This window comes from Erinaceus europaeus, chromosome 6, assembly GCF_950295315.1.
Source record: "Erinaceus europaeus chromosome 6, mEriEur2.1, whole genome shotgun sequence".
In the NCBI taxonomy this organism is placed as follows: Eukaryota; Metazoa; Chordata; class Mammalia; order Eulipotyphla; family Erinaceidae; genus Erinaceus; species Erinaceus europaeus.
Window position 1 is genome coordinate 4,311,999 of NC_080167.1, and position 24,707 is coordinate 4,336,705.

At 58.8% G+C, this 24,707-nt stretch overlaps 1 protein-coding gene across 1 annotated transcript in view; it reads right to left on the reverse strand.

Moving 5' to 3' along the window:
• Positions 1–24,707, reverse strand: part of KIAA1671 (KIAA1671 ortholog) — an 82,938-nt gene that overhangs the window by 45,536 nt on the left and 12,695 nt on the right. The window contains exons 2-5 of the mRNA XM_060192555.1: positions 15,701–16,694; positions 13,019–13,109; positions 9,102–11,558; positions 2,510–2,635 (exon numbers count right to left, since the gene is read on the reverse strand). Coding sequence (XP_060048538.1) covers positions 2,510–2,635; positions 9,102–11,558; positions 13,019–13,109; positions 15,701–16,671 — 3,645 coding nt within the window. The 5' untranslated portion in view covers positions 16,672–16,694. The remainder of the gene's footprint in view (positions 1–2,509; positions 2,636–9,101; positions 11,559–13,018; positions 13,110–15,700; positions 16,695–24,707) is intronic.

The window sequence follows — 24,707 nt, forward strand, 5'->3', positions numbered from 1 at the left end:
GTTGATGGCGCCATCGTTATTGGATAGGACAGAGCGAAACAGAGAGAGGAGGGGAAGACAGAGAGGGGGAGAGAAAGACAGACACCTGCAGACCTGCTTCACCGCCTGTGAAGTGATCCCCCTGCAGGTGGGGAGCCGGGGTCTTGAACTGGGATCCTTGCGCCAGTCTTTGTGCTTCGAGCCATGCATGCTTAACCCACTGTACTACGCCCAGCCCCCTTCCATATAAAATTTTTTAAATTAATTTATTTATTTAATCTTTTAAAAGTTTTTTATATTTATTTTTCCTTTTGTTGCCCTTTTTTATTGTTGTTGTAGTTATCATTGTTGTTACTGATGTCGTCGTTGTTAGATAGGACAAAGAGAAATGGAGAGAGGAGGGGAGACAGAGAGGGGGAGAGAAAGACAGACACCTGCAGACCTGCTTCACCGCCTGTGAAGCGACTCCCCTGCAGGTGGGGAGCCGGGGGCTCGAACCAGGATCTTCACACGGGTCCTTGTGCTTTGTGCCACGTGTGCTTAACCCGCTGCGCTACCGCCTGACCCCCTTTGCTTTTTTAATTATTAGTATTTTTGTCACTGTCGGAGCTAAGCCTCTTCTTTAGATAAAGAGAGAGAGAGAGAGAAACACCACAGCACCGAAGGCTCCTCCAGTGGAGTGGGGCAGGCTGGAACCTGGCCCATACACCTGACAGAACAGGTGAACTGACAGGTGAGCCGCCTCACCAGCCCTGACCCATCTGCCTTGATTCTGTGTCTTTATACCCTGTGCCTTCACTGTAAATTCCTCTGTCTTCCGCTGTCTCTTTCTCCTGCACTCCTTTCTTTCTTTCTTTCTTTTTTAATTTTTTTGTCTCCAGGGTTATTGCTGGAGCTCGGTGCCTGCACTACGAATCCACTGCTCCTGGAGGCTATTTTCTCCCTTTTGTTGCCCTTGTTATTTATCATTGTTGTTAATATTGTTGTTGTTATTGCTGTCATTGTTGGATAGGACAGCAAAATGGAGAGAGGAGGGGAAGACAGAGAGGGGGAGAGAAAGACAGACACCTGCAGATCTGCTTCACCGCCTGGGAAGCGACTCCCCTGCAGGTGGGGAGCCGGGGGCTGGAACCGGGATCATTACGCCGGTCCTTGCGCTTGACGTCACCTGCACTTAATCCACTGTGCTACTGCCTGACCCCCTATTCTGTTTCTTTTTTTTAATATTTATTTACTTATTCCCTTTTGTTGCCTTTGTTGTTTTATTCTTGTAGTTATTATTATTATTATTATTATTGAAGTCGTTGTTGGATAGGACAGAGAGAAATGGAAAGAAGAGGGGAAGACAGAGAGGGGGAGAGAAAGACAGACACCTGCAGACCTGCTTCACCGCCTGTGAAGCGACTCCCCTGCAGGTGGGGAGCCGGGAGCTCGAACCAGGATCCTCAGGCCAGTCCTTGCACTTTGCGCCACCTGCGCTTAACCCGCTGCGCCACCGCCCGGCCCCCATTCTGTTTCTTTAGCGTGCTTGGCCTACACTTGGACTCTGTGACCTCCTGAGTCCTCGCCGTTTATTCTGTTATTGTATTCCACGTGCTTTCTTTATCTACATCCAGAGAGAGATAGGAGGGCAAGACAGAGGCGGGGAGAAACCCATAGCGACACTTCCCCCTCCGCGGCGCCCCACGCCGTGCCAGGGACGGGACCCAGCTCTGTGTGTCCTGTGCTCTCGCACCAAGCCAGCTCCTGGGTCCTGAACCCAGAATGTGGGTGGCAAGACAGCCGGACCCCCAAACTCGAGACAGGACACCAGCAGCAGGGAGGTGTGTGTGCAGGCCTGTCTCACTGAAGCAGGGCGGGACCTGGGCACAGAGGCCTCCGTGAGGGACGAAGGAGCCACCCCACACCTAAGCACCCTGGACCTGAAGTCCAGAAGAGGCCACGCTCAGGGACCCTCCTGGGCCCACCGAGGCTGCAGCGGCACCGGCTTCCATCCTGTTCTCCATCCCCACCCTCCTCCTTCGAGGGGGAAGCTGGTGAGCGGAGGAGGAAGAGGAGGAGGAAGTGCTGGGTGGCCACCCGTGAGAGACTCACAAACAAGAGTAACGAGGTGATGCCCTGAGCCCACACTACTCCGACGCTGTCATTAACCCATTTCACAGGCCAGGAAGTCGAGGTCAGAGCTGGGACCTGAGGCCAGGCCGTGTGGCTGGGGCCACCGTCCAGCCGCCACCATGCCCCCTGCCCACAGCAGAGAAGCAGGAAGCCCACCTTCCTGTGTGAGCCAAGAACCACTACAGTGCACAGAAGTCGCCCAACCTGGCCCCGGGGAGGCGGAGCGGGGGTTTGAACCCGGGGTTCTGAGCTCCAGGAACGCTGTCACCAGGCTCCTCGCCTAAGAAGGCAGCCATGCTGGTCGGCCACCCGGAGTCTCTAGTGGGACTGTCCATCCCCCCACCAGGCCCTGGGTCCCTCGGACCCGGGCCAGCCCCTTCGAACGCACAGAGTCCCTGGGGCCCAGTCAACTTACCACCAAGGGGCCGCCCCTCCTGTCTCTGCAGAAGCTCTGGCTCCTCCGGGGTGCCGAGGCCGCAGGAAGGCCCTGCTGGGGCTCCATGTCCTGAGGGCGCTCTGTCCCCGGGCCCAAGGGTGACACCTGCAGCAGGACACAGGGCAGTGTGTGACGGGGCACAGGGCATGGGCACAGGATGGGGCATGACTGGGCACTCCACTGGGGCAGGGGGTTGCCACTCCGGACAACACCCCCATAGCTCAGCGGAGGAGCACTCCCTCCACACCATGCCTGTGTCCAGGTCTGAGCCCAGCACCGCAGGGAGGCACCTGGATGGTGGAGCCCTGCTGTGGTGTCCGTGTTCTCTGGGCAGAGAGTTCAGAGCAGGGCCTTGGGCCACGGGCAGAGGAAGGAGGGACATGCCTGAAGCCCTGTGTTCATTCCCCAGGACCACATTTAAAAAAAAAGTGCAGGGTCGGGAGGCAGCACAGCAGGTTAAGCGCACATGGCGCTAAGCTCAAGGACCGGCTTAAGGATCCCGGTTCAAGCCCCCGGCTCCCCACCTGCAGGGGAGTCACTTCACAGGCGGTGAAGCAGGTCTGCAGGTGTCTGTCTTTCTCTCCCCCTCTCTGTCTTCCCCTCCTATCTCCATTTCTCTCTGTCCTATCAAATAGCAACAATAATAATAACCATACAACGATAAAACAACAAGGACAACAAAAGGGGAAAATATTGCCTCCAGGAGCAGTGGATTCGTGGTGTGGGCACCGAGCCCCAGCAATAACCCTGGAGGCAAAAAAAAAAGTGCAAAGAAGAAAAGAAAAAGGGGGGTCAGGCAGTGGCACACCAGGCTAAACGCACACAGTACGAAACACAAGGACCTGAGCAAGGATCCCAATATGATCCCCCGGCTCCCCACCTGCAGGGAGCAGGCTTCACCAGCCATGAAGCAGGTCTGCAGGTGTCTATCTTTTTCTCTCCCTCTCAATTTCTCTCTGTCCTATCCAATAAAATGGGGGGGAAATATTCGCCAGGAGCAGTGGATTTGTAGTGCAAGCACTGAGACCCAGCAACAACCCTGGAGTCAAGAAAAAAGAAAGACAGGAAGGAAGGAAGGAAGGAAGGAAGGAAGGAAGGAAGGAAGGAAGGAAGGAAGGAAGGAAGGAAGGAAGGAAGGAGGGAAGGAGGGAGGGAGGGAGGGAGGGGCAGAATAAAGCTCCCCCCACCCCGGGAAAGATTCACAATTGCAGTGCAGAGATTTAGATGTCTGTCTCTTTCCCTCTGTCTTGCCCTCTACCAAGAAAGGAAGAATAAAGGAGGGAATCGAGCCGTAGCGCAGCGGGTTAAGCACATGTGGCACAAAGCGCAGGGACCGGCGTAAGGATCCTGGTTCAAGTCCCCGGCTCCCCACCTGCAGGGGAGTCGCTTCACAGGCGGTGAAGCAGGTCTGCAGGTGTCTGTCTTTCTCTCCCCCTCTCTGTCTTCCCCTCCTCTCTCCATTTCTCTCTGTCCTATCCAACAACAATGACATCAATAACAACAATAATAACTACAACAATAAAACAACAAGGGCAATGAAAAGGGAATAAATAAATATTTTTAAAAATTTAAAAAAGAAAGAATAAAGGGGGGAAATTAATATATATATATATATCCTCTAGGAAAAGTGGGGTTGTGCAGACTTCAAGCCCCAGAGATAACCCTAAGTAAATAATATATAAACTAAATGTAAATAAATAAATTTAAAAAAGAAAAACAAGCATTTGAGCCCCCAACCCCCACCTGCAGAGCTGCAGGTATCTCTGTCTCTTTCCCTCTCTGTCTCCCCCTCCCCTCTCAATTTCTCTCTGTCTCTCTTCCTCTCTGCCCCCCCCCCACCATTTCTCTCTGTCCTACCCAATAAAGGAGGGCCAGGTGGTGCGGCACCTGGCTGAGCACACACATCACAGTGCACAAGGACCTGGGTTCGAGCCCCTGGTCCCCACCTGCGGGGAAAAAGCTTCACGAGTGGCGGCGCAGTGATGTGCAGGTGTGTCTCCATCTCCCCCTCCCCTCTCAGGTTCTCACTGTCTCTATCCAATAAATAAAGAAATATATAAAATTTTAAAAAGGGAAAAATGGCCACCGGGCATGGTGGAGTCATTGTGTGGGCACCAAACCCCAGCAGTGACCCCGGTGGCAGAGAAAGAGCCCCAGGCCTGGTGCCCTGCCTGTCCATTTCCTGCTGTGCTTCAAAGGGCAGCAGAGAAGGGAGAGGACTTCTCCAAGCCGGCGTGTCCTGTTCCTGGCCCGGCACCTGCACCCGGGGTATGCACAGCGGGGCCTCCACGTCCTGGAACAGAAGACTCATCACCCACCAGAAACGGTGGCAGTGGGGGCACTGCACCTGACAATGTCAACACTGGGGCAGGGGGAGCCGGCATAATGCTTATGCAAGCAGACTCTCATTTCTGAGGCTCCAAAGTCCCAAGTTCAATCCCTCGTACCACCATAAGCCAGAGCTGAGCAGTGCTCTGATTAACAAAGAAAGAGAGAGAGAGAGAAGGAGAGAGAATATGTCAACACCCGGGTGCAGGCCAGTGAAAACACGTCTAACCAGAAGTGCAGGTCAGAGCCCGCGGCCTGCACCCCACACCTGCCCAGGGCTGAGCTCAGAGAGGCGGGCTGGGGTGGAGGCCTCAGAACCCACGTGTGGCCGGTGAGGGTGCGAGACCGGTGGCTGCTTCCAGGCTTGCCGGCCCTGCGGGGGGAGATTCTGGGTCCCCACAAGACCAGATGCACAGCCAGCCAGGGACACGAAGGTGAGAAGCCGAGAGAGAACTTGAACCCTGGGAGTCGGGCAGTAGCGCAGCGGGTTAAGCACATGTGGCGCAAAGCGCAAGGACCGGCATAAGGATCCCAGTTTGAGCCCCCGGCTCCCCACCTGCAGGGAAGTCACTTCACAGGCGGTGAAGCAGGTCTGCAGGTGTCTGTCTTTCTCTCCCCCTCTCTGTCTTCCCTTCTTCTCCCCATTTCTCTCTGTCCAACAACAACGACATCAATAACAACAGTAATAACTACAACAATAAAACAAGGGCAACAAAAGGGAATAAATAAAATAAATATTTAAAAATAAAAAAGAAAACTTGAACCTCAACTAAACTTGAACCTGAACAGGCACCCGGGTGGGGGAGGGGAGCTAAGATGCGGCAACAACCCAGATGCCCAGCGGCTGAGGGACAGATAACTGGCCAGGGGGTGAGATATTACGCAGCCGCAAAAAGGGACAAGGTACAAAAAGGCACGACAACACGAAGGGAGGGGGCTGTGAGACATTCTGAAAGCCGGCACTCTCAGGGGCCGAGAGCCCTCCGGGGGCCTCCCCGTGCACCTCCCCTCTGACGGCACAGTTCTGTACTTGTACCTACTCATGCGCAGTACGGGAGAGGTGGCGGTTCTGAATCTCTGTGTGACTGTAATGATGCGGAAATAGCTTTCTGATGGCTACGTTCACCTCGTAAAGGTATGTTTTATGGGAACAGTGACAGTAAATGTAAGGACAGGTAGATACACAGGGCCGGCCGGTGTATTTTCTAGATAATTGTGATTGGCACACTCTTTTTTTTTTTTCTTTTTGGCCTCCAGGGTTATTGCCGGGGCTCAGTACCTGCACCACGAATCCACTGCTCCTGGAGACCATTTTTCCCCTTTTTGTTTACCCTGGTTGTTTGGTTTTTTTTTTACCACTGTTGTGTTATTATCGTTGTTCTTGATGTCGTCGTTATTGGATAGGACAGAGAGAAATGGATATTCGTCGGGATGCGGCATCATCTAAGTTCATTTCCCACGTCTACGCTCCACCGGACCTGCCAATATACGCGGATATCTTTGCCCACCCTGTCCAACGCTTGACGTCTCGTCACCCAATCTGGTCCCCTACGCCTACACTGAACTTCTCTGTTCCAGACTCTTGGAAACAGAGTTGGCAGTCAGCTGAGGTAAAGAACAAACACCTCATCACAGACCCCTGCGAGCGTCAACCCGGCTTTGACCTAGCACGTTATGATTGGGCCCTCCTCAATCGCTATCGAACAGGCCATGGCCGGTGCGCCGCTATGTTCCATCGCTGGGGAGCCAGAGACGACCCGAACTGCCCCTGCGGCTCCAGACAGACTATGACCCACATAGTCAACGACTTCCACCTCTCCAGATTCAAAGGAGGTCTCGAAACTTTACATCAGGCTCAACCTGACGCTGTTGACTGGCTACGGAAGAAGGGCAAACGCTAGAAGAAGAAGAAGAGAAATGGAGAGAGATGGGGAAGACAGAGAAGGGGAGAGAAAGACAGACACCTGCAGACCTGCTTCACCGCCTGTGCAACAACTCCCCTATAGGTGGGGAGCCGGGGGCTTGAACCGGGATCCTTACACCAGTCCTTGCGCTTTGGGCCACCTGCGCTTAACCCGCTGTGCTACCACCCGACCCCCGATTGGCACACTCTTAAGGTAGTGTAAGCAGATCTCCAAATCCATCCTAGTGACTGGGTGGAGGGGGTGTCTAGGGCACGGAGTGGGGGGTAGACACCATAATGGTTCTGCAAACCTGAGGCTCAAAGTTCCAGGTTCAATCCCCTGCACCACCATAAGCCACAGCTGAGCAGTGCTCTAATAAAAATAAGGGGGACACTCTACCACATGAGACAGCCCACCAATCCAGGACCAACTTCTACACTGTTTTTATCTCAGAGACAGAGAAAGAGAGAGAGAGAGTGACAGAGAAAGAAAGGCCACTGCACTGGAACTTCCCCCAGCGCTGTGGCTCTCTCCCATGTGGAGGCAGGGCTCAAACTCAGGCCCCGGGCACGTGGCCAGGCCTGCATCTTAGCCGTGGGCTCTCTCCTGGGCCCCCCCCCCCGGGTGGCATGGGGGTCAGTCTCCTTCCCCCGACAGGGCCAGGGCCGAGGTCTCCGCACCACGTCTGGGCCTGTGCCCCTTTGCTGCTTGGCTCTTACCCTTTCAAGGCCTCCGCTGCAGCAAAGGAGAGAACGGGGAGCTGGTACAGGGCCTTCCAGCCCCCCCAACCCCCCCGAGGAAGGAGGATCTTCTGACTCCCGGGCCGGGCTGGCATCCAGGGCTAAGCGGGGCCCTCCAGAGCCGGTCCAGGTCTGACCCGGCGCTCAGAGCTCTCGGTTCACACAGCAGACGCGGGTTCAAACCCTGACCCCACCTGTCCCCCCATGCTGGGCCAGGCCCGGGTTCAGACACTAGCTTGGCACCTTGGCCCGGGGGGCAGGACAAGGAAGAGGGGCTCCAGTGCCAGGAAGCCTCGGCCACCTGTGCCCACCGCCAGTCTCCCTCCTCCTTCCCCGGCCTGTGGGTCCCGAATGAGCCTCACCTGCCACCTGCAGGGGCAGCGCAGGGGCAGCACAGGGCCGCCTCCCCACCCAGGAGGCTCATGGGCAGAGGCCAGACAGCAATCTAGCCAGGAGCTGGCGCACCGACAGGCCACAGGCTTCACGGCACGTGACACCCTGGGTTCCAGCCCTGGCACCACATGGCAGCACCAAGCACAGCGCCGGGGGAAGCTCCAGGGATGCTGGAACGGGGTTGTGGTGTCTCTCCCTCTCTGCGTCTGTCTCCTGCTCGCTATTCTGTCTCCAAAATCACCAAGGGGGAAAACTGACCCGGGAGACATGGGCACAAAGCCCTGATTCATTCCCCAGGCCCAGATGACAGCATCACCATCATCAAGACCATCTTGCTACAGGACTGGTTGAGCACACCTTACCCTACACAAGGACCCAGGTTCAAGCCCCCACTCCCCACCTGCAGGGGGGAAGCTTCACGGGAGGTGAAGTAGATCTTCAAGTGTCTCTCTCTTTTTCTCCCTCTTTATCACCCCCTCCCCTCTTGATTTTTCCCTGTTTCTATTCAACAAATTGTAAATTAAAAAAAAAAAAAAATTCTAAGAGCCCCAAGTCCCCACCTACAGGGGAGACATTTCACGAGAGGAAGCAGATCTGGAAATCTCTGTCTCTCCCTCTCTCTCTCTAGTTTTTTTCACTACTCCCATCACCAAAGGTCTGTGTCCCCATTCCCACCCACTCTACTTCCCCCTCAGTCTTAGACATAGATTGACATTTTATTGTTTCACATTCGTATGTTCGATTCCCTCTATTCTACACGAGTGAGGCCATTCTGTAGCCGTCCTTCACCTCCTCACTCGCTTCCCTGAGCATCTTCTCCAGTTCCATCCACTGTATCCCAAAGGACACAATATCATCCCTTTTGATTGCTGCATAGTACTCTCTTGAGCATATGTCCCCTACCTTTTGTATCTAGTCGTCTTCCAAGTCTCTCTCCCTCTCCATCTCCCTCTCCCTCTCTTACCCTGTCGATTTCTCTGTCTCTAGCCACTAAAATAATAAAATATTTTTCAAAGACCACTTCTGTTTGGTATCCCTGGATTCGGGGTCCCTGCTCGGGTCTCACTGATGGGGAGCAGGCTGGGAGCAGGCGGCAGCTGCCACTGCCTCCCTAGGGCCCTACAACCACCCCCACCCCCCCCACCCCCCCACCCTGGTGAGCTGCACTCTGTGCCGTGCTCAGGAACAGAGGCCTCGCGGACTCACCTGCTGGTCCCTTGGCTCCAGCCGGCTGGGCTCCAGAGCGTCTACGGGGAGCCCCCCTCTCCCCCGGGAGAGCTCCCACCGCCTCTCTTTGGCCTCCTGCAGGACGGCCAGGCCCTCACGGAGCTTGTCGGGGGCCCCCTTCTCTGAATAGGTCCTCTTGATGTCCGGCGGGGGGCCGCCCCGCAGGGCCCACCGCCTCGGGATGCCCTTGGTCTGGTCGCTGCTGGAGGTCTGGGGGGGCACAGCGGCTGCACCGCCTGGACCCTCCTGGCCTGCGATCCTGGATTCCGGGTGATCTGGACGCTTGGGGCCACGGCGCCCCCCGGCCCTTCTCCCCTCTTCCTCCTCCTCCTTGGCGCTCAGGAGTCTTTTCTGGGCCCCCTCAGGGCCTGGGAGCCGCTGAGACGGGGGTGCAGGGGGTGCTGCCCAGATGGGGGCGCCGTACCTGCTCCCCGAGGTGGCCCCCGGGGAGCTTGTCCCAGGCTGAGGGGAAGAGGCTTGCTCCTGGAGGCCCTCGGCGTCCGGCTCCCGCCAGCTCCTCCTGGCCCTCTCCAGGCCCCTAGGCTGGCCGGGCCTCTCGGGGGTCGTCCCCTCCGGGGGGGCCCTGGCGGGCTGCCTGTGGTACTCCTGCATCAGGGCATCCAGGTCCAGCACGCTGGCCCTGTAGGGGGCGCCTTCTCTGCGGGGGACCACCTGGTCCCCAGGCTCCGTCCTCCCCACGTGGCTGGCCCTTGGGCGGATCCTGACCGCCGGGGTCCCCTGGGGGGCGCTGCTGGGGGACGCCCTGTCCCCAGCCGCCTTCCTATCGTGCTGAAGAGCGAGACCGTCCTCCTGTCCCCACTGGGGAGTGTCAGTGTCCAGCTTTGTCACAGAAGGATCTGGAAGCCTTCCTGGGTCCTCGGGCTTCCAGGTCCCAGGGAGACTAGCGCGCTCTCTGCCCTGGGCCACGTCCCCACGGCCCGAGGGCTCCTGCATCTCCTCGTGGTTAAGCGACACCCGGGACGAGGCTGGGGAATGAGGAGAGGGGGGGCGAGCCATTTTTCTAGAAGGTTCCATCAGGTTCTCTGGCTTCACGATGCTCTTGGCTTTGGAGGCCTCTGAAAGCTGATATGTCACTGCAAAGAAGGTGGCCCTGGGCTCCCCAGAGGACCCCTGCCTGGCCACGGGGAGGGTCCCCGGGCCCTGGTCCTGCCCCCCACTCTGGGCCAGGGGGCTACAGCTGCCTGCCAGTCTCTGCTCCGCCTTCCCAGAGTGCTCTGGGGCCAGGAAGTTGAATTCCTCGAACTTCACGTCATGGGGGAGCGTCCGCCGCCTCCATTTCTCCAGTCTCGGGTCCGAGGGGCTGGCCTTGCGCATCCTGACCAGGGGCTCGGGGGCCGGGGCCGGGGCCGGGCTGGGGGGCCCCTTGGGGACCCCGGCCACCAGGTTTGGCTTCTGCTGTGGCACCTCTGGGCGTTGCCGAGTTTGGGAGGTTGCATCCTGGAGCCTGGATGGGGGGTCTGGCGGGCACTCTATGGGGGACCCCTGCTCGGCAGAGGGAGTCATGCCTCCTGGCTGGGCCCCAGTTCCCTGGGGCCCCTCCCAAGTCCAGAAGACAGGCTGGGCGGCTCTCCCGGCCAGGGGCTCCCTGATCGTCTCAGGGCTCACTGCTGGTGCGTCCTGCCAGCTCCTGCTGACTCCGTCTGTCCATTTGGGGGACAGACCCCTAAGGCTGTCCTTTCCCCAGGGGTCCTGTGTCCCCCGAGCTTCCCACATGGAACTGGCCCTGTGGACAGCCCCTGTCTGTCCTCCTGGCCTGCACACAGGGTCCACGGAGGGGCCCTCCAGGGACCGCTGCCTCCCCCCCAGGGAGAACCTAGACTGACTGCTTCGGAGCACTCCAGCCTTCCCCTGGGAGGCCGCAGGAACCCCCTCACTGTGTACGCGCTCCCCTGGCATCTGCACAAGCTCGAACCTGGCCTCCACCTTCTGGCAGGCAGGAGGGGAGGAGCTGCCGCCCCCCAGAGGGTTCTTGTCCAGCAGGACCACTGGACTCTGCTGGGGCCGCCCATTGGGGATGGCAGGGCGCCCAGACTTAGTGCCTGGACTCTCCAGCCACCTGGAGCTCTCCCTCTTGGAGTCTGGCTTTTCTGAGTGGTCTACCCCACTCCAGGTGCCTCTCTCGAACCCGGGCCTGGCTCTGGGCTCTATAGTTGAGGGGCCCAGGGATGTGGCCACCCTGTGTCTCTCTACGTGATGCTCGAACAATGTGGCCCGCACAGTCTGGAAGCCTCCGTTGTCTTCCTCGGTGAGGGCAGAAGGGGTCCTCGTTGCCCCCAAAGAGACCCCCTGACTCCTGTCGGCTGCTGGGGTGGTGCCATCTCCCTGTTCCGCTAGGCTGGGTGGCTTCTCCCGGAAGGTCCCTGGCCTCCGTGAACTCCTTGGGGGGACCCCGTCCGGACCATGGCCTTCCCTTTGCTTCAAGAGAGAAAGAGAACAGCTTTGAGAGTCAGGCCAGGGAGACCCCCAGCACTGTAAAGACTGACCGGGTGGGCGTGGATGTGGCGAACGGCTGCCCATTACAGCTGGGGCATCTCAAATGGGCAGGACTGGGCTGCCTGTTAATAAGTCTCAGGTCCCAGCCGGGCAGGCCCAAGCCTCCCTCTCTCTGCTGCCATCTCTCACTAAGAAGCATGAGTGCTGGGGCTGGGTGATGGTGCACCAGGTTAGGCATATACATTACAGGGCTCAAAGACCTGGGTTCAACCCCCGATCCCCACCTGCAGGGGGAAACTTCACATGTGGTGAAGCAGGGCTGCAGGTGTCTCTCTGTCTCCCTCCCACTTCCCTTTCAGTATGTCTATCAAAAAAAAAATCAATAAAATCAAATAATGATAACAGTCACTTGCCTTTCTGGCCTCCCCTCCCCCCCCCCCAGATTCTTCCTCCATCTGTGTACATGAGCCAGAAAGGACCCCAGAGGGAAGACAGAGGCCACCGGACCCCGGCCACAACATAAAGGGATGACCCGCTGACCCCTGAAAGGCTCATTTTCAGAGAAGGAGACCAACTGAAGAATTAAGAGTGGGGGCCGGGTGGTGGCATAGCGGGTTAAGCACACATAGTACCAAGAACAAGGTTAAGCACACATAGAACCAAGGACCTGAGCAAGGATCCCAGTTCGAGCCCCTAGCTCCCCACTGGCAGGGGGCATCACTTTGCAAGCAGTGAAACAGGTCTGCAGGTGTCTGTTTCTCTCTCGCTCTCCCTCTCTCTCTCTCTCTCTCCTTCTCCTCCTCTCTTGATTTCTCTGTCCTATCCAAAAAAAAAAAAAAAAATGGCCACAGGAGCAGTGGATTCCTAGTGCAGCCACCGTGAGCTGATCCGGAAGTTCAGGGGTGGGGTGGCCGAGTGTGCTGGAGGCTGAGGGCATGGGGGGCTGTGAGGACAGTTCAGGGGTGCAGTGACTAAGGTGCCGACCGGGTAGCCCACTCCCTTCAGGTGCTGGCAAAGAGAGTCAGGCTCTGCCAAGTACCACAAGCCAGTTAGTCCCAGCCTCTCCTTCTGGGCTTTTCCCTTATGAAACAGACGGAATAATTAAAAAAAAAAAAAAAAAAAAGAATACTTTTTAGGTGACTCAACAGTGGCTATTCCCCCGGTTTTCAGCTGCCAGGGATGGGGGTGGGGGCCAAGGGGAGTGGGAGGACTCCCTGCTGGTACTCTGTCTGGATCCTCAACCCCAAGGAAGCAGGCAGTCCTCCTCCTCCTCCTCCCCCAGGACAGACAGCAAGAATTAACAACGAACGCCTGCCTGTCTGTCACGTCTATAAACAGAGTTTAGCCCTGAGGACCAGGATCCCACTTGCAGAGCCCCCAGGAGAAGGGGGAACGTCTCCTGTCCCGGGTTCTCAGGAAGCTCCAGAACACGGGGCTCCTACCTTCTCCTTCCCGTCCTTGGGCGTCTCCTCGCCGCCAGGCTCAGGGCACTTTTCGCATCTGACTTGGTGGCCGCAAGCAAGACTTGAAAACCTGGGGGAGAAGCAGGTTCCAGGTGGGCCCCCCTCCGCCCACACCCACAGCCTCCGGGAGCTCGGAGAGGCCACACGGGGCTCACCCCAGAGACACCGCTGGCTCCCCGGGAGGAGAAGGGACAGCCGGCGGGGACAGTGGGGGCAGACAATTTACCTGAGACACAGCATCGCTGCAAGCCAGAGCCAGAGCCGGGAGCCAGGCCTGGTACAGAGACCTGCAGACACCCCCTCTGCCCACGGGAGCTGGCTCTCTAAATGGGCTAATTAACACCTCCTCCTCACCCGCCCTGCCCGTGTGGGGCAGATAAGAGGCTCTCTGGACGGCTGGGGAAGAGAGGAGAAGCCAGCAGAGTAATTGGGGGGGCTGTCTACGGCAGCCGGGGGGCAGGGTCAGTGGGCCAGCGTGGAATGTCCTAGAATGGGGGGGCGTGGGTTTGTCTCTGCCTCTCAGGGGGTCTCGGCTCAAATCATTCTCCCTCCCTCTCTGGGGCCTGTTTCCCCACTTGCAAAGGGGAAGAGGGATAGAGGTGAGCCCAGGAGCTAGACAGAGCTGGTGTGGGTGTGTGTGTGTGCATGTCTCTGTGTGTGTGCATGTCTCTGTGTGTGCATGTCTGTGTGTGCACTTCTGTGCATGTGCATGTCTGTGTGTGTGCATGTCTGTGCGTGCAGGTCTGTCTGTGTGTGCATGTCTCTGTGTGCATGTCGTACGTGTGCATGTGTGTGCATGTCTGTGTGTGCATGTCTGTGTATGTGCATATCTGTGTGTGCATGTCTCTGTGTGTGCATGTCTCTGTGTGTGCATGTCTCTGTGTGTGCACTTCTGTGCATGTGCATGTCTGTGTGTGTGCATGTCTGTGTATGTGCATGTCTGTCTGTGTGTGCATGTCTCTGTGTGCATGTCTCTATGTGCACGTGTCTGTGTGCATGTCGTACGTGTGCATGTGTGTGCATGTCTGTGTCTGCATGTCTGTGTATGTGCATATCTGTGTGTGCATGTCTCTGTGTGTGCATGTCTCTGTGTGTGCATGTCTGTGTGTGTGTTCCTGTCTGTGCGTGTGCATGTCTGTGTGCATGTCTGTGTGTGTGCATGTCTCTGTGTGTGTGCGTGTCTGTGTATCTATGTTCTTCCCTCTTCAAAGAGTTAGTTCTCAGGAGCAGAGGCCTGAGGAGGACTGAGTTCAGGTCTAGGGTAGAGGTGGGGGCTGCAGAGACAGGGTGGGGAGGAGCAAGAAATGAAGTCACTGCAACGGTGCCCACCCCCACTCCCCATAATCCAGGGCCAGGGTGTCTTTGCTGCCTCCCGGCCTCAGTTCACTCCCCCAGCAGAGACAGCGTGGGGACCCCAGGGAGGAGAGACAGGCTCCTTTCCCTGCTACTGGGAGCGACTCCCAGAAACTTCCTGGAGCTGAACCCCCCTCCCCACACAGCACGGGGGTGAGAGGTGAGGGGTGAGGGTGTGGCCTGCCTGGAGGTGCCAGGGCAGAGAGCAGCGGGTCTAACCGGCTGGCCCCACCCAGCCCAGCAGGCAACCCTGGTTCATAGGGCTCTGCCCCCCCAGGCTCCACCCCAGACAATATGTGTCAGGACACACCCTGGACAGCTCCCTGGTGTGTGTGTGTGTGGGGGGGTTCCTCAGCAAATCACTCAGAAAGGAGGAGACAGAGGCTGGGAGGCGGGGGAGACAGCTCACCCAGCAGAGCACACTTTGCCGTCTGTGAAGACCTGGGTTCGAGCCCAGGAACCACTTAAGAGCACCAGGGGCAGATCAGGAAGGTGGAGCACTGCTCTGGGGTCACCTTCTCCCTCTCCCCCACCCCAGTCTCTGTCTTTATCTGAAATAAAAGGCCGTAGGGAACAGCATGGGGGGGGGGGGCACCAGGAACAGTGGAATCATACAGGCACCAGGACCCAAGAGGCAAAAAAGAAAAGGGAAAAAAAAAAAAACTTTTAAAAGAGAAGCCAGAGGCTAGGGGATAGCTCAGTCCATAAAGCATGTACTTTATTGAGTGTGAAACCCTGGGTTCAAGCCCAGACACCACATGGGAGTACCTTAGGTGGGACAGAGGAAGCTCCATGAATGGTGGAATAATCCTGTGATCTCTGTCCCTCTCTCTCCCTCTCCCTCTCTCTTAAAACAAAGTATGAAAAACTGGGCGTGTGGGGTCTAGTGGTGAGACACCTGGTTGAGTGCACATTATAGTGTGCAACGACCTGGGTTCAAGTCCCTGGTCCCCACCTGCAAGGGGGAAGCTTCCAAGCAGTGGAGCACTGCTACAAGGCGTCTCTCTGTCTCTCTCCATCTTCATTGCCCCCTCCCCTCTCCCTGCCTCTTTGTCCTATTGAATAAAGTAAAGAGAATAAAAAGTCCTCTGGGAGCGGTAGATTCGTAGTGCTGACACCGGCCCCGGCAATAACCCTGGAGATGAAAACATGAAAACACACGGGGGGGGGGGAGGGGGTTGCCAGGTTGCCTGGAGAGCCCCTTTATCTAGGGATCACTCACACAACGCCATGGCCAGAGCAAGGCCAGTGTGCCCCTCTTCCTCAGGACCCCCTCGGCACCGCCCCTCCCCAGCCCCGTCCACTCACAGCCTGGTCAGGTCTGCCGAGAGCGGCCGGGTGGGCAGCGTCCTCCTCCTGGGAAATTCCGGCCCGGTGTCCCCGCCGTCTGAGGCCCAGCCCTTGATCCGGTCCTGAACGCTCACGCCGGCCCTCTGGGGCGGGGGGTCCGAACTGGCAGGTGGGGATGTGGCCGCCTCCCCCGGCTGGGGATGACCACTGCCCCGGGGGCCTTGCTCGGCCGGGCCTGGGGCCTCCCCATCAGCAGAGGTCTCAGCTGTGGCCAAGCCACCGGCCAGTTGGGGTGGGCTGGTCTCAGGCGCCTTCTGGGGCTTGCCGTCCTCTCTGGGGGGCGCCGTGGCCACCGCTAGGGCACCGTCCGTCTGCGCACGTCTCCATGGCACCCGATCCCATGGCTTCTGGGATGCTTCCTGGGAGGGGGCGCCAGGGTTGGGTGGGGGGGTGCGCCCACCGTCCCCGGGGGGGCCTGGGCCTGCTGCGGACCCCCTGCTCTCAAAGCGGGCGGTCAGGTCCACGGACAGTGGCCGGGGCCTCCTCACCCACGTCTTCTCGGGGGGCGTGGGGGGCATCTTGCCAGGGCCGGGCCGGGGGGGTTGGACGGGCTCCGTGAAGATGGCAGACACGGGCCTCGGCTTGGGCCTCGGCTTGGGCCTCGGCCCGGGCAGGGGGTCCCCCGTGTGGCCGGCCGTCGGCTGGGACTCCGGGGGGCCCTCAGGGGATGCCGGGGGGCTGAACAGGGACGAGCTCCGGCGCGGACCCTCCCCCACCTCCACTGGTGGGGGCAGCTTCTGGCCCAGGGTCCAAGGCGTCCCGAGGGCCTGCCGGGCGGTGGGGCTGGGGGTGCTGGAGAAGGGCTTGGGGGCGAGCCGTGGCAGGGGCAGCAGGTGGGTGGGGCTGGGCAGGGGGCGCTGCAGGCTGTCGTCGGGAGTCAGCTCGCCCCCCAGGCCTGGCACCGGGCGCACCTGCACCCACGCAGCCATGCCGGGACGTCAGGAAGCAGGTGCTGTGGAGACAGAAAGTATGGCGTGAGGGCCCCAGCCCTGCCACCGGTCCCAGCTGCTCTCAAGGCGTCTCCGAGGGTGACCAGCTGTCACCTCTAGATCTGCCGCAGCAAATACAACAGCAGCTCGGCACGCACAAGGCCCTGGGTTCGAGCCCTGGCACGGCACCGCACAGCATGGAGAAGCAGCCGTGGGGTTCTCTCCTCTCTGTATGTCTCCCCATCTCTGTGAAAAATAAACAAATGCAAACTCACAGAGGCCCAGAAGGGGGTTCGGGGGGGGGGCGTTAGACTGAAGCACGAGGTCCTGAGTTGCACCCCGGCATCACACGTGCCCGAGGGAGGTCCTGCTTCTCTATCTTAAATCAAGAAAGTCAAGAAAAATAAATGAGTCATTGGCCCAGGAGGCCTTGGTCTCACTCCCCAGTTGTGCAGGATGAACTAAATAAACAGAGCTGGGAGACGCACAGTGGTTATGGGGAACGACCTTCATGCCTGAGGCTCCAAAGGTTCCAGGTTTGATCCCCAGCACCACCATCAGCCAGAGCTGAGCAGGGCTCTGGGTAGAATAATAACAATAATAGTAATAAGAGTAATAATAAGGCAATGGAGACGGCACTATGGTTCTGCAAAATGACTCTCATGCCTGAGTCTCTGAGGTCCCAGGTTCACTTCCCAGCACCACCATCAGCCAGAGCTCAGCAGGGCTGTGGGGAAAATAAATAAATAAATAAACAAACAAAAAGTGACAAGCTCAGCTGTCCACCTCAGGAAGTCAGCTCACAGGGACCGGCCTGCAGGAACTTGGAGAGTAAGAGGCGAAGTCTGGATTCGAACCCAGGCCCTGCCAACCATACCCAGCCTGGGCCCTCGTCCTGTCAGGGCCTGCCTACATCAGGCCTCCAGCTGGCCCTGGCCACGGCCTAGACCTGGGAACCACGCACAGAGAGGGCAGGCCACCAGCTCCAGGTCACCCAGCCCCACACAGCCGAGTCCCCAGGTCAGAGTCGGCCAGTCACCCCAGGGCCCACCCCCATTCCCACCAGATGGTCCCTCGTGTCCCCCTCCCCTCCCTTCAAGGGAAGTATCATCCCATATTCAATCCCTAGCACCACATGGGAACACCACAGCACTGGGGGAAGCTCCCTGTGGTATCTCTCCTCTCCCTCTGAGTGCACAGGATGGAGAACTAGGGTGGGGAGGTCAGCCAGGGCCACACAGACAGACAGACCGACAGAAGCATGAGACACCCTTGACTGTGGCCCCCTGCATCGTGGGTGCTCACAGCAGGGACTTCTCAGCCACCAGTCCTGCACACACAGCTGCTGGGGGGGGGGGGGCTGTCCTGGGTCTGGCTTCACTCTGCTGGTGGGCCTCCCGACCCCCCTCAGCTCTAGCCACACTGTTCCTTGAACCCGGTCCACAGCCCCGGCATGTGTTCCACCACCCCCCAGACAAGCAGCTCCTCTCTCCTCAGCTCCCCAAAACCTGGGGAGGGCTCATGGGGCATGCTGGGAGGGCATGGAGAGGTCATGGCCACCTGGTGGGCATGGCAAGAGTCACCACACCCCCCCCCCAGTCCAACCTTTGCAGCTGAGCCCACACCTCCCCCTGCAGAAGGGGCTTGCTGAGCCCAGGTGCCTCCTCCTGACCCGCCCTGCAGGCCACCTTGTCATGTCCCCCCTCCCCAGGGGCCACAACAAGGAGCAGGCAGCTGGGCACCCCCCGCCCGGCCTGGCCAGGCTGCCACAGCGCCGACTCACCCTGCCTCCCCGGAGAGGCAGCAGATTCTGGTGTTTTCTCTTTCCTCCGTGCCCCACGGTGCTAACAGCTTGCTTCTCCCCAAACCAGGGGGGTGGAGGCTGTCTAGATGTGGCTAGATGTGGAGGCAGCAGAGGAAAAACGGGGAGCACTCCATTCCCCCGCCACCCAGGCGAGGACGGGGGGGGGGGGCAGGTCCGTGCCCCAAATCAGGGCTGCCTGCCTGGCTGTGACGGGGGCACATGGAGCACGCCTGGCAGAGCCCACGGCACCCCCTCTGGTGCTCGCACCCACTTACCCCACAGAGCGGCCCTGGCTCAGGGGCTGGCTCCTGGGGGTGGGGTGAGGATCTGGGAGCCCAGGACGTGGGGGGTTCCGGGAGCGGCAGCCAGCACAGACTCGCAGGAGCTGCCGTGCCAAGTGTCGCTGCTGCCAGCCGGCATAACCGGGGCCTCAGGTTCCCGCTGCAGCTCGAGTGAGCGAGAGACTGGGGCGGGGGGTGTCTCCGTTCCCGAGCGACCACCCCTTCCTCCAAGGCACTGGGGCATGTGGGGACATGGACACATGGAAGCGGGGACAGAGGACCCCCATGGGCCATTTGGAGGGGACAAGCTGTCTCCCCCAGGGGCTCTCGGGGGGCACCCCGGGGCCTTTGCACCTGCAGCCTCAGGGCACTGGGCACAGACTCAGGCTGGCTGTCCCGGTCCCGCGGCCCAGCACCTGCGCCACCCTCCACATCCCCAAGACCACAGGGAACTGGCAGGGGACCTCCAGGAGCACTCAGATACAGAACCTCTCCCACCTGAGCCCCCCTCCAGGTACCCACCACCCCCCAGAGCCTGGCACAGCTGCCGGGCACACAGCATCAGGTGCACAGGAGTGAACTGTACTGGCATGTTTCTGCCTCCAGGGTTATCGCTGGGGCTCAGTGTCTGCACAAGTCTGTTTTCAATGTCCACTTTTCTCTGGGAGAGCGAGAGCGAGAGCGAGAGAGAGAGAGAGAGAGAGAGAGAGCGCAACCTCAGGACTGCTCCACTGCTCTCGAAGCTTCTCCTTTGTGGGTGGGAACTGAGGGCTTGAACCCAGGTCCTTGCATGTAGTAGTGTGCCCTCTACCAGGCTATCCCCCTCCCCAGAATCCATGATGTTGCCAAGCCGCCTCCTGGTCCCCGTTCTCTGTTCATCTTGTAAGAGAGAGACAGGCAGAGAGAGAGACAGAGAGAGAGGGAGGGGAGACCACAGAGGCCCCGACACCCCATGGGAATGCCCTGGACAGTACCCACCCAGTACCCACCCAGTACCCTGCCAGGGCTGGGACCCAGGGCCTTGAGCAGAGCGAGGTGTGCGCTCTACCAGCGGAGCCCCCACACTGGCCCCGGGGTCGTGTGTAAAGTCTTCCCCCGACCACGAGGCCCCCGGGTCTGGGGGTTCCTCCTCACTCAGCCTGGATGGAAGCCGGGGGTGTGCGGGGGGGGGGGGGGGGGAGCTGCCGCTGCAGCCTGGCTCCCCACTCAGCAACATGTTCTGCTTCCTTTCGGGACTCCAGGCTCCTCCAACACCTTCCGGAAGCCCACTCAGAGCCAGCTGCCACCTCCCAGGGGCGGCCTCGCCCGCTCACTCTTCAGCGTGGCTGCACGGAGAGGGGCAGAGCTTCCTGGAGGAGTGGGGGGCTCGAGGGCCTCCCGTCTGGGAAGCAGTGTGCCGGGAGGGGCCCCTGCAGACCTCATGGGTGCAGGCCCTCTCCGGGTTTCCTGCAGGGAAGTTGGGGGGGGGGGCAGGGGGAGGGGAGAGGCTGAGGACTGAAGACATCGGCGTCTGTCTGTCCAGACCGGGGCCTCCCCTTTTACAGACCAGGCTCTGTGTGGGTGCCGGGGATGTGAGCTGATCCCACAGACAGGGAGCAGGAAGAGGGAGTGATTCACTCCACCCCGCCACCTCACCCCCGGCGGCTCTGGCCTTGTCACCATTACGCCCAGAGACCCCCCACCCGGGACTCAGCGGCTGGGCCTCTGCGGGTGTTTGCTGGGCATGGCACCCCAGGTGGGGGGGGGCAGGCCTGACACCTCAGAAAGCCCACAGCCCAGGGCCTGTCACCAGCTCTGTCACATGGGTTCCAGTTACTCTGCTCAGCATCCACACAGCACCCCCCGAGGGTCAGGGTTCTCCTTCTCTGAGAGGGAGAGACGGACAGAGACAGGAGAGACGCCCAGCACGGCACCACCATTCCCCAGTGCTCCCTTGTGGTGCTGGGGCTCCATGCCGGGACCTTGTGCAAAGCAAGGCCGGCACCAACCCAACAGGCGATCTCCCAGCTCCCATGCTCACTTTCCTTCTTCTTTAAAATTGTATGTATTTGGGAGCCGCGCGGTAGCGCAGCGGGCTAAGCGCACGTGGCACAAAGCGTGAGGACCAGCATAAGGATCCCGGTTCGAGCCCCCGGCCCCCCACCTGCAGGGGAGTCGCTTCACAGGCAGTGAAGCAGGTCTGCAGGTGTCTGTCTTTCTCTCCCCGTCTCTGTCTTCCCCTCCTCTCTCCATTTCTCTCTGTCCTATCCAACAACAACGACATCAATAATAACTACAACAATAATAATAACTACAACAATAGAACAACAAGAGCAACAAAAGGGAATAAATAAGTATAAAAAAATAAATTTTATGTATTTATTTTCAATGAGGGTGGAGAGAGACACCAGAGCCCTGCTCAGCCCTGCCTGATGGTGGTGCTGGGGATTGAACCTGGGCCCTGGGAGCCTCAGGCAGGAGAGTCTTCAAGAACCACACGATGCTGACTCCCCAGCCTGATTTTTTTTTTTTGCATGAAAGAGGGAAGAGAGAGCAACGAGAGCACTGCCCCCCCATATGCAGAGCAGAGAGAGGATCGAACCCAGGGCCTCAGTGTGCAAGGCCTGCCCTCCACTGCTCTCGGAGCCACAGCCCTCTCCTGCTGGACACACAGTGACCGCACGCCTGCCATGGGCCACCTCGGGGCCAGGACCCGGAAACTCACAGTGGAAGACACAGGCGTCACCCCTACAAGTGAGAGAGAGCAGTGGGGGGCGGGGGGCTGAGAAGGGTGTAAACGCACCCCCACTTCCTGCCCCCTACCCGTTTACCCCCTGCTCCTCCTCTGTGCCAGACCAAGTCTGTCACATCAGTTTCGCCGTGGGCCTGTCTGTCCTCAGTGTCACCATGGGCCCTGTCTGTCCTCAGTGTCACCGTGGGCCTGTCCTCAGTGTCACCGTGGGCCTGTCTGTCCTCAGTGTCGCCGTGGGTCTGTCTGTCCTCAGTGTCACCGTGGGCCTGTCTGTCCTCAGTGTCACCGTGGGCCTGTCTGTCCTCAGTGTCACCGTGGGCCCGGTCTGTCCTCTCCAGGGAGGTCACAGTCCTCTCTCGCCCCAGGTCTGGCAGGATCCCAGTCCTCTGCCTCTCCCCAGATTTCTCCTGATGACAGACACCTCCCTGTCCTTCTGTCCGTCTGTACCTCCCACACCACACATGGATGGGCTCAGCCCCAGAGAGACTCCAGGCCTGGAGTTTCTGAAAGCTCAGGAGGAGACGGCCCAGGGCAGACCGGGGACACAGTGTAGGAGCAGAGCCCAGGATCTGCATGGCAAGGAGGGGCCCAGGGCCGAGCAGCGGCTCTTAGCAGACAGACAGAATCCAAGGCAGGGATGCAGGAAACCGGAGCCCCCGGGCTGTGAGCCGCGCAGGGAGAGGGGGCCGCTGCCATGGAGACTGGCTGGCACATCCCCAGACAGCCGACTTGGAGTCCTCACCCGGGATAGCAGTGCGTGGGACTCGGGTTTGAGCCCAAGCACCCCCTGGCAGTGCCGCAGCACCGGGGCAAGCTCCAGTGCTGTGTGTGTGTGTGTGTGTGTGTGTGTGTGTGTGTGTGTGTGTGTGTGTGTGTGTGTTTTTCTGCCTGGGTGAGAAATGTCCGTCGCAGACGTGAAACCCCTCATGCTCGAGGCCCTGGGTGTGGCAGAGAGAATGAATGAATGAGCACTCTCTCCAAGTGCACTCCAGCTTCTGGCCCTGGGAGTATCTGTGAGAGACAAAGGAGTCCTGCCCTCCACCCACACACACTCCTAAAGGTAAGGTAACGGGTGGCACAGCCTCTTAGGGGAGTTAGGAGATTAGACGCCGTACAGCTCAGGGGGTGCTGGATGGGGGCAGGAAGAAGGTCTGCAAAGACCCAGAGGAGGTGCAGTCAGGGATACTGCCTGGAAGAGGTGACATCTCCACTGAAACTGGAAGGAGTCAGTCAAGTGAGAAGGAGGGAGGAGGAGGGGGAGGAGAAGGAAGGGATGTGAGAGGAGGAGGGGGAGGGGATGGAAGAGGAGGAGGTAGAGAGGGAGGGGGAGGGGAGGGGAAGGGGGAGAGAGGGAGGGGGAGGGGGAGGAGGGAGAGGTGGGAGAGGAAAGAGCAAGAGGCCCAAAGTGAGAAGTGGGGTCCTTGCTGAGTTAAAGTTCAGAAGAGCCCAGAGTTTTTCCCAGGGTGATCCAGAGCCCCCGGGAAGACCCTTCCCCAGGCCCTTCCAGCCCGGAGTCTGGGCCGGGAGCTTATCTGCACCCACCCCGCGGGCAGACTTCCGGCAGACTTCCGATTGCTCAGCCCGGCGGTTCCTTCCTTCCATTGGCGCTATTCCTGGCCTGGCTGGGGCAGCGTCTGAGCGTCTGTTTGCCTGAGGGGGGACGGGTCCCACCCTCCCAGCTCCCCCCCATGTGGGTGTGTAAATAAAGCTTCACTGACACGTGGGGCAGATCGCTACCAGCCGGCCCAGGAAGCCTCCGTATTTATTTCCTCTGGGAAACACCTGCTCTCGAGGTGGGAAACTCGGTTCCCCACAGAGGCCCCACCAAAGATGCCCCCCCAAAAAATTAAAATTTCACAACCTTGGCTGCAATCACTGGCCCTTTCACTAGCTCCGAAAGGTCAAACAAAATAAAGCTTAAGAAACCAGATGAGCTTAAAGAAGTCCTCCTCTCTGCACCTCCTGGGAATGAGCATGGGCGGTCACAGAGGCAGTGCCACCACGGGGCACCCTCCCTCCCAGGCCCGAGGTGTGGACGGACAGCAGGAGAGACACAAGGCACCGCTCCAACACCTACAGAGCTGAGCTGCCCCTGGCCGGCCGTGGTGCTCCAATGTGGGGCCGGGGATCGAATGAATTCAGGGGCTCACATATGGTAAGGCATGAGCTCTCTCCGGGTCCCCCAAAGGCTTTGGACTACCCTGCACTCCGACATCCAGGACTGCCCGCCACCATGAGCCCCTGGGTGGGCGCACACCAGCCAGGCCTTTCCAAGGGAGCGGGAAGCGTTTTGCCCAGGACCTGGCTGCTCTTCTGTCTCCTTCAAAATGTGTCATCAAGGGAGTCGGGCGGTAGCACAGCAGGCTAAGCGCAAGCACAAGGACCGGCGTTAGGATCCCGGTTCGAGTCCCCGGCTCCCCACCTGCAGGGGAGACGTTTCACAGGTGGTGAAGCAGGTCTGCAGGTGTCTTTCTCTCCCCCTCTCTGTCTTCCCCTCCTCTCTCCATTTCTCTCTGTCCTATCCAACAACAACAGCATCAACAACAACAATAACTACAAGAATAAAACAACAAGGACAGCAAAAGGGAATAAATGAAAAAAAGAAAACTTTAAAAGAAATGTGTCGGGAGTAGGGCGGTGGCGCAGTGGGTTAAGCACATGTGGCACAAAGCGCAAGGATGGGCGTAGGATCCCAGTTCGAGCCCCCGTCTCCTCACCAGCAGGGGAGTCGCTTCACAGGTGGTGAAGCAGGTCTGCAGGTGTCTGTCTTTCTCTCCCTCTCTCTGTCTTCCCCTCCTCTCTCCATTTCTCTCTGTCCTATCCAACAACAACAACAATAAAAAGACAACAAGGTCAACAAAAGGGAAAATAAAGAAATAAAATTTTTTTAAAAATAAAGAAAAAAAGAGTATTATCTTTAAAAAAAATGTATCATCAGATTTCCACCACCGCGTGGATTTTTCTGGGGCTCAGAGCCGGCACTGTGAATCCACGGCTCCTGCTGGCCATTTTTCCATTTCATTGGATAGGACAGAGAGAAATTAAGAGAGGAGGGGGAGACAGAGGGGGATGGAAAGACTGACACCTGCAGGTGCGGCACGGGGATCGAACCCGATTCTTGCACAGGTCCTTGAGCTTAGTACGATGAGTGCTTAACTGGGTGTGCCACCACACAGCCCCTGCTTTTTTTTTCCAAAGACTAATTTGTTGATGAGTGAGA